The sequence below is a fragment of the Macrobrachium rosenbergii genome, chromosome 9 (genome assembly GCF_040412425.1).
Source record: "Macrobrachium rosenbergii isolate ZJJX-2024 chromosome 9, ASM4041242v1, whole genome shotgun sequence".
NCBI classification, from domain to species: Eukaryota; Metazoa; Arthropoda; class Malacostraca; order Decapoda; family Palaemonidae; genus Macrobrachium; species Macrobrachium rosenbergii.
The window spans coordinates 28,701,840-28,715,922 of NC_089749.1; the positions used below are offsets into that span (position 1 = coordinate 28,701,840).

Here is a 14,083-nt window from a genome sequence, read left to right on the forward strand (position 1 = left end):
TTAAATTTTATTACTTCAAATGTTCCCTTAATGGGGTTAGATATGAAAGAGTTCTTCCCCCTTCTGTACGCTGCTCATTCTGCCTGAATACCTGTCAGGTTTAAAGTAGCTTTTCATGTATCCCCTTTTCCATGGCTTCTGGTTGTTTACAGAGATCTTTTTCCCACTACTTCCATAACTGATTTCATGTGATGCTGTTCTTCATAGCTCATCACATGGTGAAACCATCTTTTTTTTCTAACCTTTTGATACCACAGCTAATTCTCACATAATTCCTCATTCATAACAGCTCTTCCCATCATGCCTCAGCTTTGAATCTTAACATTCTATGATCACACATTTTCAAAATCTTTATTTACCTTATCAGTGCCCATGTTTCTGCTGTACAGAGTAGTAGTGGTTGCGTATCCATTGTAAGCCTTTGCACTCGATGCTAATGGGATATTCCTATTTAGGTGTAGTCTGGCTATCTCTCTCTCCATTTCATTCTTACTGTTCTTTCAGCTCCTGCTTTTTACAGTCCATGGTAATAGAAATGCCTTTACCTTATGTAAAACCTTCCCATCTGTTACAACAGGGTTCTCAACTCCTGCCACTGATCCTTGCCTGTTGTATTTGTGACTGCACTGTGGCACACTGGATGTTAAATTCAGCACCGGTCAGAGCTTGCCCTACACCTTTCCTACAAGAACCACAGGGCAGCTTACTTTCATATACTCTGTCCTTTGCTTCCTTTCCAGTTACCATAAGCTTTTTATTGCTGACATTGAGTTTTAGTCATCTCTGCTCGATTCGTATCTTCCACCTTTTAAACGTATAATGAATTCGGATCTAATGATGAAGATGAACCAGTTGAAAAATATTTAAACTCTTAAAAATATATTGTGAGTCTGTGAAATCGTGCGTTCCAAGCCTCTTTAAAACCTCTGAAATTAAGAAAGATAAAATGTGAAATATAGGATATTCCAGTAAAGATTAAACTTTAGGGTCAAAACAGAGAAGTAAGACCACTTGCCTTTAAGCCCTTACAACTGCAAAAATTGAAGTAAATATGGATGTACAACAAAAAAAATTGTCATAACTGCAGATATGCCTACTTTACATCAAATGACATCAAAACAAAGTGGAGTTGTGTTGAAACAACTTGCAAGAACTGTGGTCATAATCACCAAGCAAGATCTAAAGTGTGTGCACATTATACATTACTATAAATACTGTAAGACTGAACTAATTTCTCCATGAAAGAAGCTAAACTGGGACTGAATGTAAATAGAACAAGCAAACAATATAGAAGATGGAAAAAGCAGAATAAAGATTAGATAAAGAAAATCCAGTCCAAAAAGAATACAGGCAGTCCCCGGTTATCGGCAGCATTGGTTATCGGCGATCCGGTTTTACGGCACTTGTATAGCAATGACAATAACCGGATTTTCGACACCGATTCTCGGTTATCGGCGCTGATTGCCGGTTATCGGCGGCGCTGATCACCAGTTACGGCGGTGCTGATCACCAGTTACGGCGGTGTTGATCACCGGTTATCGGCACCGATAACCGATTATCGGCACCGATAACCAGGAATCAGTGCTATTATCGCCGATTTTCGGTTAGCAGCGATTTTTGGTTATAATCATGCTGTCGGGAACGGAACCCCGCCGATAACCAGGGACTGCCTGTACTGTATAGCATTCAAGACCCAAACTTAACCCTTAAACGCCTGTTGGACGTAGCAAACGTCGACTAAAATTGTCTGTTGAATGCCGAGTGGACGTAGCAAACGCCGACTACAAAAAATTTCAACCTTTGGTCAACTTTGACTCGACCAAAATGGTCGAAAAACGCAATTGTAAGCTAAAACTCTTACATTCTAGTAATATTCAATCATGTACCTTCATTTTGCAACAAATTGGAAGTCTCTAGCACAATATTTCGATTTATGGTGAATTTTTGAAAAAACTTTTTCTTACGCCCGCCTTGTGTAACTCTGCCGAAAATTTCAGAGATTCTTTTGTCATTTTGTCGTAATTTTTGCACTGTTCTATATTAGCCGTTACAAAAAGTTTTATATGTGAAAATGTGCGCAATATCATGTACAATACAAAAGAAAATAACTCATGGTTGTAGCTTTTATCAGTTTTGAAATATTTTCATATAAATCACGATAACTGCCAAAATTTCAAGCTTCGGTCAACTTTAACTCGACCGAAATGGTAAAAACGCAATTATAAGCTAAAACTCTTACATTCTAGTAATATTCAATCATGTACCTTCATTTTGCAACAAATTGGAAGTCTCTAGCACAATATTTCGATTTATGGTGAATTTCTGAAAAAAAAAAAAATTTTTTCCTTACGTCTGCGCTGCGTGTAACTCGGCCGAACATCTCAGAAATTCTTTTTCATGTTGTCGTAATGTTTGCATCGTTTTACATTAGTCGTTACATAAACTTTTATATATGAAAATGTGTGCAATTTCATGTAGAATACAACAGAAATTAGTTCATGGTTGTAGCTTTTATCAGTTTTGAAATATTTTCACATAAATCATGATAACTGCCAAAATTTCAACCTTCAGTCAACTTTAACTCGACCGAAATGGTAAAAAAACGCAATTGTAAGCTAAAACTCTTACATTCTAGTAATATTCAATCGTTTACTTTCATTTTGCAATAAATTGGAAGTCTCTAGCACAATATTTCGATTTATGGTGAATTTAAAAAAAAAAACATTTTCCTTACGTCTGCGCGGTAACTCGGCCGAACGTCTCAGAAATTCTTTCGTCTCGTTGTCGTAATATTTGCACAGTTTTATATTAGTCGATACATAAAGTTATATATATGAAAATGTGCGCAATTTCATTTACAATACAACAAAAAATAACTCATGGTTGTAGCTTTTATCAGTTTTGAAATATTTTCATATAAATCACGATAAATAGAAAAAATTCGACTTTCGGTCAACTTTAACTCGACCGAAATGGTCGAAACTGCAATTGTAAGCAACAACACTTAGTCTAGTAATATTCAATCAATTAGCTTCATTTTTCAACAAACAGGAAGTCTAGCACAATATTTCGATTTATGGTGAATTTTTGAAAAAAAAATTTTTTTACGTCCGCTCGTTACGAATTCATGTATCATTTTGTGATAATATTTTCTGTGTTGCTTTGATCGTTTTAAAATTTGTTATATACCAAAATCATCGCAATTTAGTGTACAATACAACTAAAAAGAAATTAAGTCATTAGCTTTAACCGTTTTGCTTACAGCGCGATTTGTATACAATTATATACAAGTTTTTTTTTTCGCTGTCATATATTCCAATATTTATATATGATAATGATTTTTTTTCATTTTTGATGGTTGCATACTAAACTTCAGGCAATGACAAAAAAAATGAGCCAAAAATGAACTCTTAATCTTAAAAACTAAGCGTGCTGTGATTTTTTGAAAAAACTTTTTTCCGCTTGGCGCTTAACTCACCGAACGCCGCCGCATACGGGAGACGTTTTTGTAAATAGGGCTTCGGCGTTAAAGGGTTAATGATGTATTATCACAAAGGGAAGTTGAAAGTGACCTAAACTCCACAAAAGATCAGGTAAAATCCACCAAATGTTACCTCAAGATGATAAAAAAAAAAAAAAAAAAGACCGACCATTAGAATACTCCGTGGGTAGGTAGTGCCATCACTTTACCTCACATGATGCACTGTAGGTATTACTTAAGGTTCTTCAGTGTCCCTTTGGTCCAACCTGCAACCCCTTTCATTCCTTTCCACCCTGTCATAACAATTTTTTCAACATTTCTAATGCTGATATTTTTAATGCTGAATGACCTCATAGGTCCCAGAACTTGGCCTTTGGCCTGAATTTTATATTCCTGTTAGAAAGAATACCTTCTCAAAAAATTACTAATGACCATAATGAAACTAATCCATCTGTCAAACTAAAATTAAGAGATGCAAAAAGACAACAACTGCTACCAGGAAACACACACCTCTCAATTAAGTTAGCTCAGGTGTTTGGTTAAACTGCTTCATATTAACCATGTTACCAGACCATCATCTATACAGGGAATGACATGTCTAGGATCTGTGATGACCACAGTTGTGGGGGTTGTGTATATAGATTTGTATTGGAAAACAAAAAAATTAAATTATGCAGTTCCAAGAAAATTATACGGTATGGTGTGAAATAGTGTTTGAATATATAATTTTTAAGTTAAATGTGTTAAAACTGTTTCTTTTTTACAGACACTGTTGTTTTGGCATTCTCTGTCAACTGAAATGAACAGATATCTTAATCCAGATGAAATTGGTAAGACACTGGAATTAGGAGGGGAAGACAAAACTAATGACCTTGACAATCTGCATGAACCAGTGTTTAAAACAATTCTTTTAGAAAAAGAGAAATGGACAAAAGATCTGAAGAGCATAGTTAATAAATTCTTGACAAAAACTCAGGAGGTAGATTCAGCGGATAGATTAGGGGTTTTTGAAGAGGAAAATGCCAGGAAAGTTGATTCAAATGTTGAAGATCTTATTGCTGCAGCTGGCCTTTGGAGTATTGACACACATCCTGAGTTTGCATTGCAGAGCAAAAGGCAAAATAAACTTTCTTTAGGGAGAAATACTTGGCATTGGCGAGGAGAGTCAATAAGTACATGTAATTTGTATGATAATTCTAAGTATAATTTGGATGAAGTAAGAAATTGTGGAAAAAGTGTGCGTTTGATTCAGCAGTGTACTAAGGATAATTTGCAGACAGATACACTAGAGGATGTTAATGTATACAACCTTATTCAAGCAGGGTTGTTGAAGGCTAGCATAGTGTTGAAGGGTTACAATGAATTTGGAGGTGATGATGTTACACACATTGTGGATAAGGAAAATTTAAAAGAATTAATTAGAGATTATGGAGATTATGTTGCTGATTACTTGAAAGAACAGAAAGTGAATAATGAGGATTTATCGCAAATTAAAGAACTTTACCTTATGGAAAAAAAGAATCCTGTCTCTTTACACAAAGATATTGTGTCCTTGAAAGAAACTCAAGCTGAAACTATTGTGCTAGAGAAACCAGAAGTAATAGTTGATGGGCATTATTCAAATAAAAAGAAAATCAACTATGGCAAAGTAGAAAACTTCTTAAATAGAGAAACAAATAAAGCTATTCCATATCTAGTCCCATCTGGGGGCAATTAAGCAGTTATGTAATATAACAATGCTTAATATACATTGGTTGTAGAGTGGAAGAAATGCCAAATACAGTGATTGATTGCAGAATGTTTCTTTTAAGTATAAACTGTGTGAGTGACCTTTTATTTAACCACCAAAGAACAAAAATTTTGACTTAAGTATGTCAGAGTAATAGATTACCATTATAACTTCTTGATAGAAAATCATGAATTTAAACAGGATGTCCTTTTTTTAATATAGTAACTTTCAGAGATGTTTGTAACTTGTGCAACTTTCCTTTACCATAAATGGCCATATTTTTTGTGTTTTTCTCTTGGATTCTGAGGATGACAATTGAAGCTTTGTGTATTTTGTGGTACTTATAATTAATGCATTTGTATTTTTTACAGCTGCAGAGTAATTTACAATCTTGACTAGTAAGCTTTAGAATCCAAATGTTAAGAACATTGTACAGTACAAGAAAGAGCAAAATTAAAAGTGGGTTTTAGATATACAATGAATAGTCTGGATTAATGTATTTTCCAGCATATAAAATGCACTTCAGTTTTGGGGAGCATATTTTATCAAAATTAAGTACAGTCCTTTTTTTCTCTCCAGATTTTCACATCCATATCCATTGTAAGTTTACCTCTTGGTAATTGAATATCATTGTAAAGGAAAAAACTGTAAAATGTTTTGTCTTGTATTATAGGTTCAAATAAACTCAAGAAATCAAGAAGTGAAAGGTAGGGTTACCTTTGATAGCCATGAAGTTTCACTGAAATGTAGCTGCAGTATATTCTGTATAGATTTGTGAATAAGCAGCTAAAAGAGCTTTAACTTACAGAGCTCGTAAAAACTTTGATATATAAGAGAAAGAACTCTGCTTCAAGTGCAATAACTGTTGGGAGTACAGATTTATTGAATAAAGATTAGTAATTCTTCAACTATCAGGATTACTAGAGCCAAGGGTCCATCGTATAATGGCGAAACTCGGATAATGTTGAATAAAAATAATCTGGGAGTGCTAAGGGTAACTATGTACCCTTTCTCACCTAACCTTGTCAGTACTTCATAATTATAAACTCACTGTGCTTATCAACAACAACCATCAAACTTTAAACTGAAAACTTTATGAAAAAGGCAATTATTCCTATATTTGTAACAAAATATACTGCATAAATACACTTTGAAAAAAATAATGCAACCCCTTCTTTTTCTCTTTAGTAAATATGACACAGTTCAGTAGGCAGGTAGCCTACCTGTGCTTACTCATAGCCTACCACAGTTTTATGACCATTAATGTATTTTTATACAGCAACTTCTCAGTTGTTACCATAGTATATTACCATATACAAGATGAAAATTAATAGCCTGTGTGTGGACTATAGACCTAGGCTAGCCCAGGTGTAACACAATAAGTATATATCCACTTGTAAAAGTCAAATAGACTATTACAGTTGTATTTAAGGTAAAGGTAATGGTAATGAAATGTATTTTACTACAGAATCCATTATTCTGTACTTGTAGGTTATTTGGGGCCTCTGGCCCCTCATCGTGAGACATAATCTCCTCAAATACTCAACTTTCTAACGGGAAAGAGAGAAACACGTGCTTCCTTCAAATCTTTATTCTCTCACAAAAAATTCAAAATTCAAACAGCTTGGGGAGAACGTAACAGGTTCCACAGTTCTTTTTTATAATTCCCAGTTCACTCAAAAATTCACAATAACGGTACAAACAAGATACAAAACACAATTGGTACATCAATTTACAACTTCAATATAAAAATAGCAAGAAACTCTGAAAAGAACGGGCATAAATATGACACAGCACAGGGAATGGGGAACTTCAAAAAGGCGTCACCCTCATAAAGGGGGCAAAACAATAATTGTTTTACAACACAAACACATGTACCTGATTAAACACACTCCACAATTGTCATATAAGTAAAGTTTAGCAATACTCAGTAAATCTACTTAAATTTCCACGTACTGATACAATGTAAACAAATAGGGAGCGTTCTTTTAGACGCTAAACGTACATTTTAACAAACGTAAACACAAGATCGAGAGCATTCTTTTGGACAAAAAACATACATTTAACATCCTCCCCACCATAGGAGTGTGTCAACACTCCTATCATCATAGGAACCTCCACTACAATCTCATAACCTGAAATTACAAGTCAAGTTTAACAGGTACTTTAATAGATCTCCCCCTTTGGGTTTTACCTACAGTAGACTCGGTGATTGATTCAACTGGGTCCATGGGATCCCCTACAACTGGATTTTCCTTTATTATTTCATCAGGGGAATTACAAACACTTTCCTCACTGATATCTGAAATCTCTAAATTGTATAGGTTTTGAACAGGTCTAGTTACAAATCCACGTTTAGTTTTAACCTTGGCACTTCTCACCATTCCATCCTTTCCAGGGTACAACTCAGTAATAACTCCAAGTGGCCACAGCAGCCTAGGCACTCTTTCTTCCTTTACTATTACAACAGAACCCCTTGTTAAATTACAATTAGCTTTGAACCCCTTTACCATGCAAGGCAGGTTTCTAAGGTACTCGGATTGCCAGATGTTACAGAATTTCTCCAACTGACTCAGACGCACAGCCTCTCTCACACACAAATCCTTTGAGGTCACACCTGAGGCAGAGTCATCTGCCAGTTCCACCTGAAAACCTGCTGAACGACCAATAAGAAAATGAGATGGAGTAAAGGGGATTAGCAACATCAGGTTCTTCACCTACAAATGTCAAGGGTCTAGAATTGATACATGCCTCCACCTCATGAAAAGTGGTTTCTAATTCACTCCTAGACAATGTCTTAGTGCCCAACGTCTTTCTCAACGCAACCTTCACTGATCTAATGAGGCGTTCCCACCAGCCTCCCCACCAAGGCACATTAGGTACAATAAACTTCCATTGGGGGGCCATGGGGCCATAATGTTGCTTCAACAGGTTGGAGGCACCCAAAAAGGTTTTAGCATTGTCAGAGTAGAACGCAGAAGGTACACCACGTCTAGCTGTAAACCTATGAATTGCCAAATTGCAATCAGTAACCGAGAGACACTCGGTAAGCTCTAGGTGGACAGCTCTGACAACAGCACAAGTAAAAAGAAGAATATACAACTTCTTGGAGGGGAAATCAACACAGAATAAGGGACCAGCAAAGTCTAGACCTGTAACAGTGAACGGAGGTGCAGATTTAACTCTTAACTCAGGAAGGGGAGCCACAGGCTGGGAACAGGCCTTGGCTTCACATCTACGACAAGCGACACATTCTCTGCAAACCCTCTTAGCAATCTGACGAAGACGAATGATCCAATAATTGTTTCGCAGAGTGGAAACAAGCACAGCAACACCAGCATGTTTAAGCAATCCATGCTGGAAACGAACCAACAACAAAGCAATGTAAGTACCAGGGACAATGATAGGGTGCTTACTCTCAAAACTCAATTCGGCATTCTCTAAGCGCCCCTTTATTCTCAGCAACCCTTCCTCATCTAGATAAGGATCAAGTTTGACCAAAGGGGACCCCTTAGGGAGGGGTTGAGACAAAGCCAGAGCATTTATTTCTTTTGCAAAGGCCTCTCTTTGAGCACAGTAGAGCAGTTTGACCTTGGCTTTCATCAATTCTCCATAAGTCAAGGGACCACCAGCTTTAAGGGATGAAGCTTTACAATTACCAACAAATCTTAACACCCAACCTACTATATTGAGTGCCTTCGGAAAGGAGCTCCATCGGGAAAACTCAAACAAGGGCTGATCAGACTCAACAGCAACACAAACAGTGTCTGTTTCACATTGCTCTTCTCGTGGGAATCCCTCTCTCGCATCTTCCTTAAGTAGGAGAGATGAGGTGCAGAGCCAAGAAGGACCCACTAACCAAACATCAGACTGTGTGAGTTGCTCCGCATAAACACCTCTCGATATCAGGTCTGCGGGGTTGTCCTTTCCAGGACAATGTTGCCAACAAGATGGTGGAGTCAATCCTTGAATTTCCACAACTCTGTTGGCTACAAAGGTTTTCCATCTATTCGGTTCTCCTTTAATCCACGCTAGGGCAACAGTGGAATCAGTCCAACATCGAACGGAAACCTCCTGGACCAACCGCAACGCAGACTTCACAAATACGACCAGTCTAGCACACAATAAGGCACCAAGTAATTCTAGCCTAGGGAGGGAAACTTTCTTTATAGGGGCTACCTTACCTCTAGCAGCAATCAATGTTACCTTGAAATTACCCCTCTCGGGCACTCTCACATACACACAAGCACCGTACCCCCTTTCCGACTCATCACCAAAGGCATGAAGTTCGATAGCAGGGAGATCTCTCCAGGACAATTCTGAAAATAAGTAACGATTAATTCTCAATGATTCAAGTACAGAAAGTCCTACTACCCACAACTTAACTCTGCCTTGCATAGCCTCAGGTAATGGTTCATCCCAATCTAGACCTAATCTCCAGATTTCTTGAAATAGCATTTTTGCATGCATAACAAAGGGACATATGAACCCCAAGGGGTCAAAACATCGAGCAATTAGGCTTAACACATTTCTTTTAGTACAAACAATATCCCCAAAGGGATCTACATTCTCTATCTTAAACACATTTCTTTTAGTACAAACAATATCCCCAAAGGGATCTACATTCTCTATCTTAAATGTAAAACAGTCCGAGGAGGAATCCCATTGTAAGCCTAACACCTTTACACCTTCTACAATAGAATCTTCTGTCATGGGCAAGGTTTTATAATTAGAAGTACACTTTGATAGGGACATACCAGCCGCCTTCAACATACCACAGGCTTCATCAAATCTTGCACAGGCCTCAGCAGGGCTATCAGCCCCAGAAAGCCAGTCATCAACATACAGATTCTCAAGCAATTCAGAAACCACCTCTGAGGAGGGTATTTCTTTAAATGAAATTTCAAAGTGGCATTCAACAAAAAGGGACTACTCTTATTTCCAAAGGGTACTCTTACAAAACGGAAATGTTTTACAATATCCTTTTTCTTCAACAAAAACCTGTGAACATCACGGTCCTCCCTCCTCACCTTAATTTGAAGGAAAGCCTTTGTAATATCAGCAGTTAAGGCCACCTTCCATCTTCTAAACCTCAGTAGAACTTCTACTAAATCTGGGTTTAAGGAAGGACCACTTTCTAAACAGTCATTTAGGGACACACCATTACTGCCACGAGCTGACCCATCAAACACAGGCCTGATTTTGGTGGAGATACTCGCCTCCCGCACCACAGGTCTATGAGGCAAATAGAACACTGGGTACCCACCCTCCAACTGATGGGGTGGGATCTCTTCTATAATACCTTCCTTTTCATACTCTTCTAACACTGAATAATATTGTTCCTGCAGACCAGGGTCCCTATCTAACTTACGACTCAGATTATCCAATCTTCTCAAGGCATGGTGTTTGTTATCAAGTAACTTTAACTTTACAGACTCTGATTTCCAGGGAAGGGCCACCTCATAACGGCCTTCCTTGTAACTTACCAATTTCTCAAATTGCACCAGAATAGGGTCAGGCTTAATAGCGTCAGAACGTGTTTCCTGGGCTTGAATACCTACAGATTCTAATTCCCAAAAGTTACTCAAGCTATCTTCCTGAAAATTAGAAAATATTAACAGTTGCACACCTACATCACAGTTATCTTTGGACCTAATTGAGGATCCAGACAAAACCCAACCAAAAACAGTCTCCTGGGCTACAAGCCCTTCATGACACACAATTTTGTTAAGGAGCATCAGCTTCCAATACAAATCTAATCCAATCAACATATCCACCTGTATCTTTCGGTTGGATCCATACTCATCAGCTAGGTTAAGATGCGCAAAAGGCTCTAAGCACTTAGGATCCACCTTGGTCCTACATAAAGGGGGACAAATTACATTAATCTCAGCTACCTTAAAGCTATATTTGTTATTAGCCCCTAAACTCATCACGTCATAAATGCTACACAAATCTGCCTTGGAGGCCTTACCTCCCCCAAAGGCAGAAAAAGATAAATACTCAGAGGTCAGCCACTTGGGCCTGACCCTTTTGACCAAGTCCTTGGAAATGTAGGATCGATCCGATCCTGTATCAAACATTACAGTTGCAGAGATTATACCCTGATAGCCTACAACCTTTATCTTTGCTGTTTGTAATACACAACACTGCTTAATAGCCCTAGCCCTTGACTCACAAGGAGCCACTCCCACATGTGCAACAGATTCTCTCTTCCCCCGCACCTTTTCTCCTTCAGGGTTTTCTCACTAGCTGTTACAGGGTTATCGCTTCGGACTTACGACAAATAAGTGCGTGGTGATGGCCACCCTTGCACTTTGAACACCTGGCCCAGCAACCCCCTTGCATAATGGCCAGGAGATAAACACTTAAGACACAGCTGCTTTCCACGAATGGCTTTTTCTCTTTCATGAAGAGAGAGCTTCACTATACCAAAACACTTACCACTAGGATGCAGCTTTCCACAGAATGCACACTGCTGCTTAGAGGCACTATCTTCTGATGAAGTTTGAAGGGCTGAGGCTGAACCCTGGATGAGCTTTTTCTGCCTTTTTTCCATGCCAGGATCTTCAGTCTATCGAAGGTTCAGCCCCTGAAGGGCCTCAGCCCTTTCTTGCCTCTCAACTTCTCGTTGTAGGAATTCCAGCAGCCCTTTAAGGTCTCCTTCCTCTTGCTGACTTCGAGACCACTCCAGTCTAATCTCGTGGGGGAGTAGGGACAAGATCATGGGTGCCAATACCAGCCCATATTGGTCCCCTCCTACCCCAAGAGCCTCCAAACTGCGAACATGGGCTATCACATCGTCTTGCAACTTCTGCAACGCCAAGAGTTGATTGTCGTACTTCGATCTCCTTGACAACGCAAGCTGCATTAGGTCCTGAATGTGGGCGGAAATTATCTTGTTTGGTTTGGCATACCTCTCTTTTAACAGTTCACATGCTGATTTATAATTAGCTGCCGTCTGAGCCAGACCCTGTATAACTCTCTCGCCTCGCCCTCCAACACAGAGCGCAGGTACATAAATTTAACAGGAGGCATAGGCTTGTCATCAACAATAGCCTTAAACTGATCCCAGAACGGCATCCACTCAGTTATTTTCCCGCCAAATTTTAATAACTCGAGCCTAGGCAATTTCACACTATGTGCTTCACTACTAGGCTCACTTGCAGAAATTATACTGCCTTCAGTAGCCCTACTATTCAAGTTCACAAGTCTACCATTGCCTAACCTTTCTAAAACTTCTGCAGCAGCAATGCGTGTTTGGTCTACTTCACTGAGGAAATCGTCGGCTTCATAGACTAACCTTTTGACTTCTTCCGGATTTTCGATCAAGTCTTGCACCGCATCATCTAGTTCAACCCACTTAGACTTACGGTGGTCGAATTCGTCCATTAGGCTAGTCAACTCATGCCAGCTTGGTTGGCCTTGTAGAACTCCACTTAATTTTCTCGCAGCACAACGCAGCCATGTTTCAGCTCTGACTTTCTTCAATTAAGACTTCTCAGTTTCATCAAAATGTCAGGAAATCCAGGAAAATCTTCGTCACTTTCTTCTGTTCCCGGGTTCTGGGCACCATGTAGGTTATTTGGGGCCTCTGGCCCCTCATCGTGAGACATAATCTCCTCAAATACTCAACTTTCTCACGGGAGAGAGAGAAACGCGTGCTTCCTTCAAATCTTTATTCTCTCACAAAAAATTCAAAATTCAAACAGCTTGGGAAGAACGTAACAGGTTCCACAATTCTTTTTTATAATTCCCAGTTCACTCAAAAATTCACAATAACGGTACAAACAAGATACAAAACACAATTGGTACATCAATTTACAACTTCAATATAAAAATAGCAAGAAACTCTGAAAAGAACGGGCATAAATATGACACAGCACAGGGAATGGGGAACTTCAAAAAGGCGTCACCCTCATAAAGGGGGCAAAACAATAGTTTTACAACACAAACACATATATACCTGATTAAACACACTCCACAATTGTCATATAAGTAAAGTTTAGCAATACTCAGTAAATCTACTTAAATTTCCACGTACTGATACAATGTAAACAAATAGGGAGCGTTCTTGTAGACGCTAAACGTACATTTTAACAAACGTAAACACAAGATCGAGAGCATTCTTTTGGACAAAAAACATACATTTAACAATACTGATATCATAACAGGCACAAAAAACGGATCGTCCCACCATTTGTAATGTTTACGTTCTCAGAATCAGCTGATTGAGCATACTCCCAAAAGAATCTGGAAATAATTTTTTAGTTCTTAAAAGACACAAGTGTATTAATAGAATTATTTTTATTTTTATACAAAAAAATTGGGTATACAAAGGTAAATTAACCCTTAAACGCTGACTGGACGTATCGTAAGTCAACTAAAATTATCTGTCGGGTGACGAGTGGACGTACCGTACGTCGACTACAAAAAATTTCAACCTTCGGTCAACTTTGACTCGACCGAAATGGTCGAAAAACGCAATTGTAAGCTAAAACTTTTACATTCTAGTAATATTCAATCATTTACCTTCATTTTGCAACAAATTGGAAGTCTCTAGCACAATATTTCGATTTATGGTGAATTTTTGAAAAAACTTTTTCCTTACGTCCGCGTTCGGTAACTTGGCCGAACATCTCGGAAATTCTTTCGTCACTTTGTCGTAATGTTTGCACCGTTTTATATTAGTCGTTACATAAAGTTTTATATATGAAAATGTGTGCAATTTCATGTAGAATACAACAAAAAATAACTAATGGTTGTAGCTTTTATGAGTTTTGAAATATTTTCATATATATCACAATAAGTGCCAAAATTTCAATCTTCAGTCAAATTTGACTTGACCGAAATGGTCGAAAAATGCAATTGTA

The 14,083-nt window shown here is 38.2% G+C and overlaps 2 protein-coding genes across 7 annotated transcripts in view; one reads left to right on the forward strand and one right to left on the reverse strand.

Moving 5' to 3' along the window:
* The window catches only part of LOC136841655 (juvenile hormone esterase-like), a 302,032-nt gene extending 296,125 nt beyond the window's left edge, over window positions 1–5,907 (forward strand). For all 3 annotated transcript variants that reach the window (XM_067108801.1, XM_067108803.1, XM_067108802.1), the window contains one exon: window positions 4,248–5,907. In XM_067108801.1, the coding sequence (XP_066964902.1) occupies window positions 4,248–5,198 (951 nt within the window). In that variant the 3' untranslated portion in view covers window positions 5,199–5,907. The remainder of the gene's footprint in view (window positions 1–4,247) is intronic.
* The window catches only part of LOC136841658 (piggyBac transposable element-derived protein 4-like), a 459,099-nt gene that overhangs the window by 34,528 nt on the left and 410,488 nt on the right, over window positions 1–14,083 (reverse strand). For 3 of the 4 annotated variants that reach the window (XM_067108815.1, XM_067108813.1, XM_067108814.1), the window contains exon 6: window positions 6,787–9,529. The exons of the other annotated variant lie outside the window; for it this stretch is intronic. In XM_067108815.1, the coding sequence (XP_066964916.1) occupies window positions 9,443–9,529 (87 nt within the window). In that variant the 3' untranslated portion in view covers window positions 6,787–9,442. Of the gene's footprint in view, window positions 1–6,786; window positions 9,530–14,083 lie in introns of those variants that run through there. 4 annotated transcript variants of the gene reach the window in all.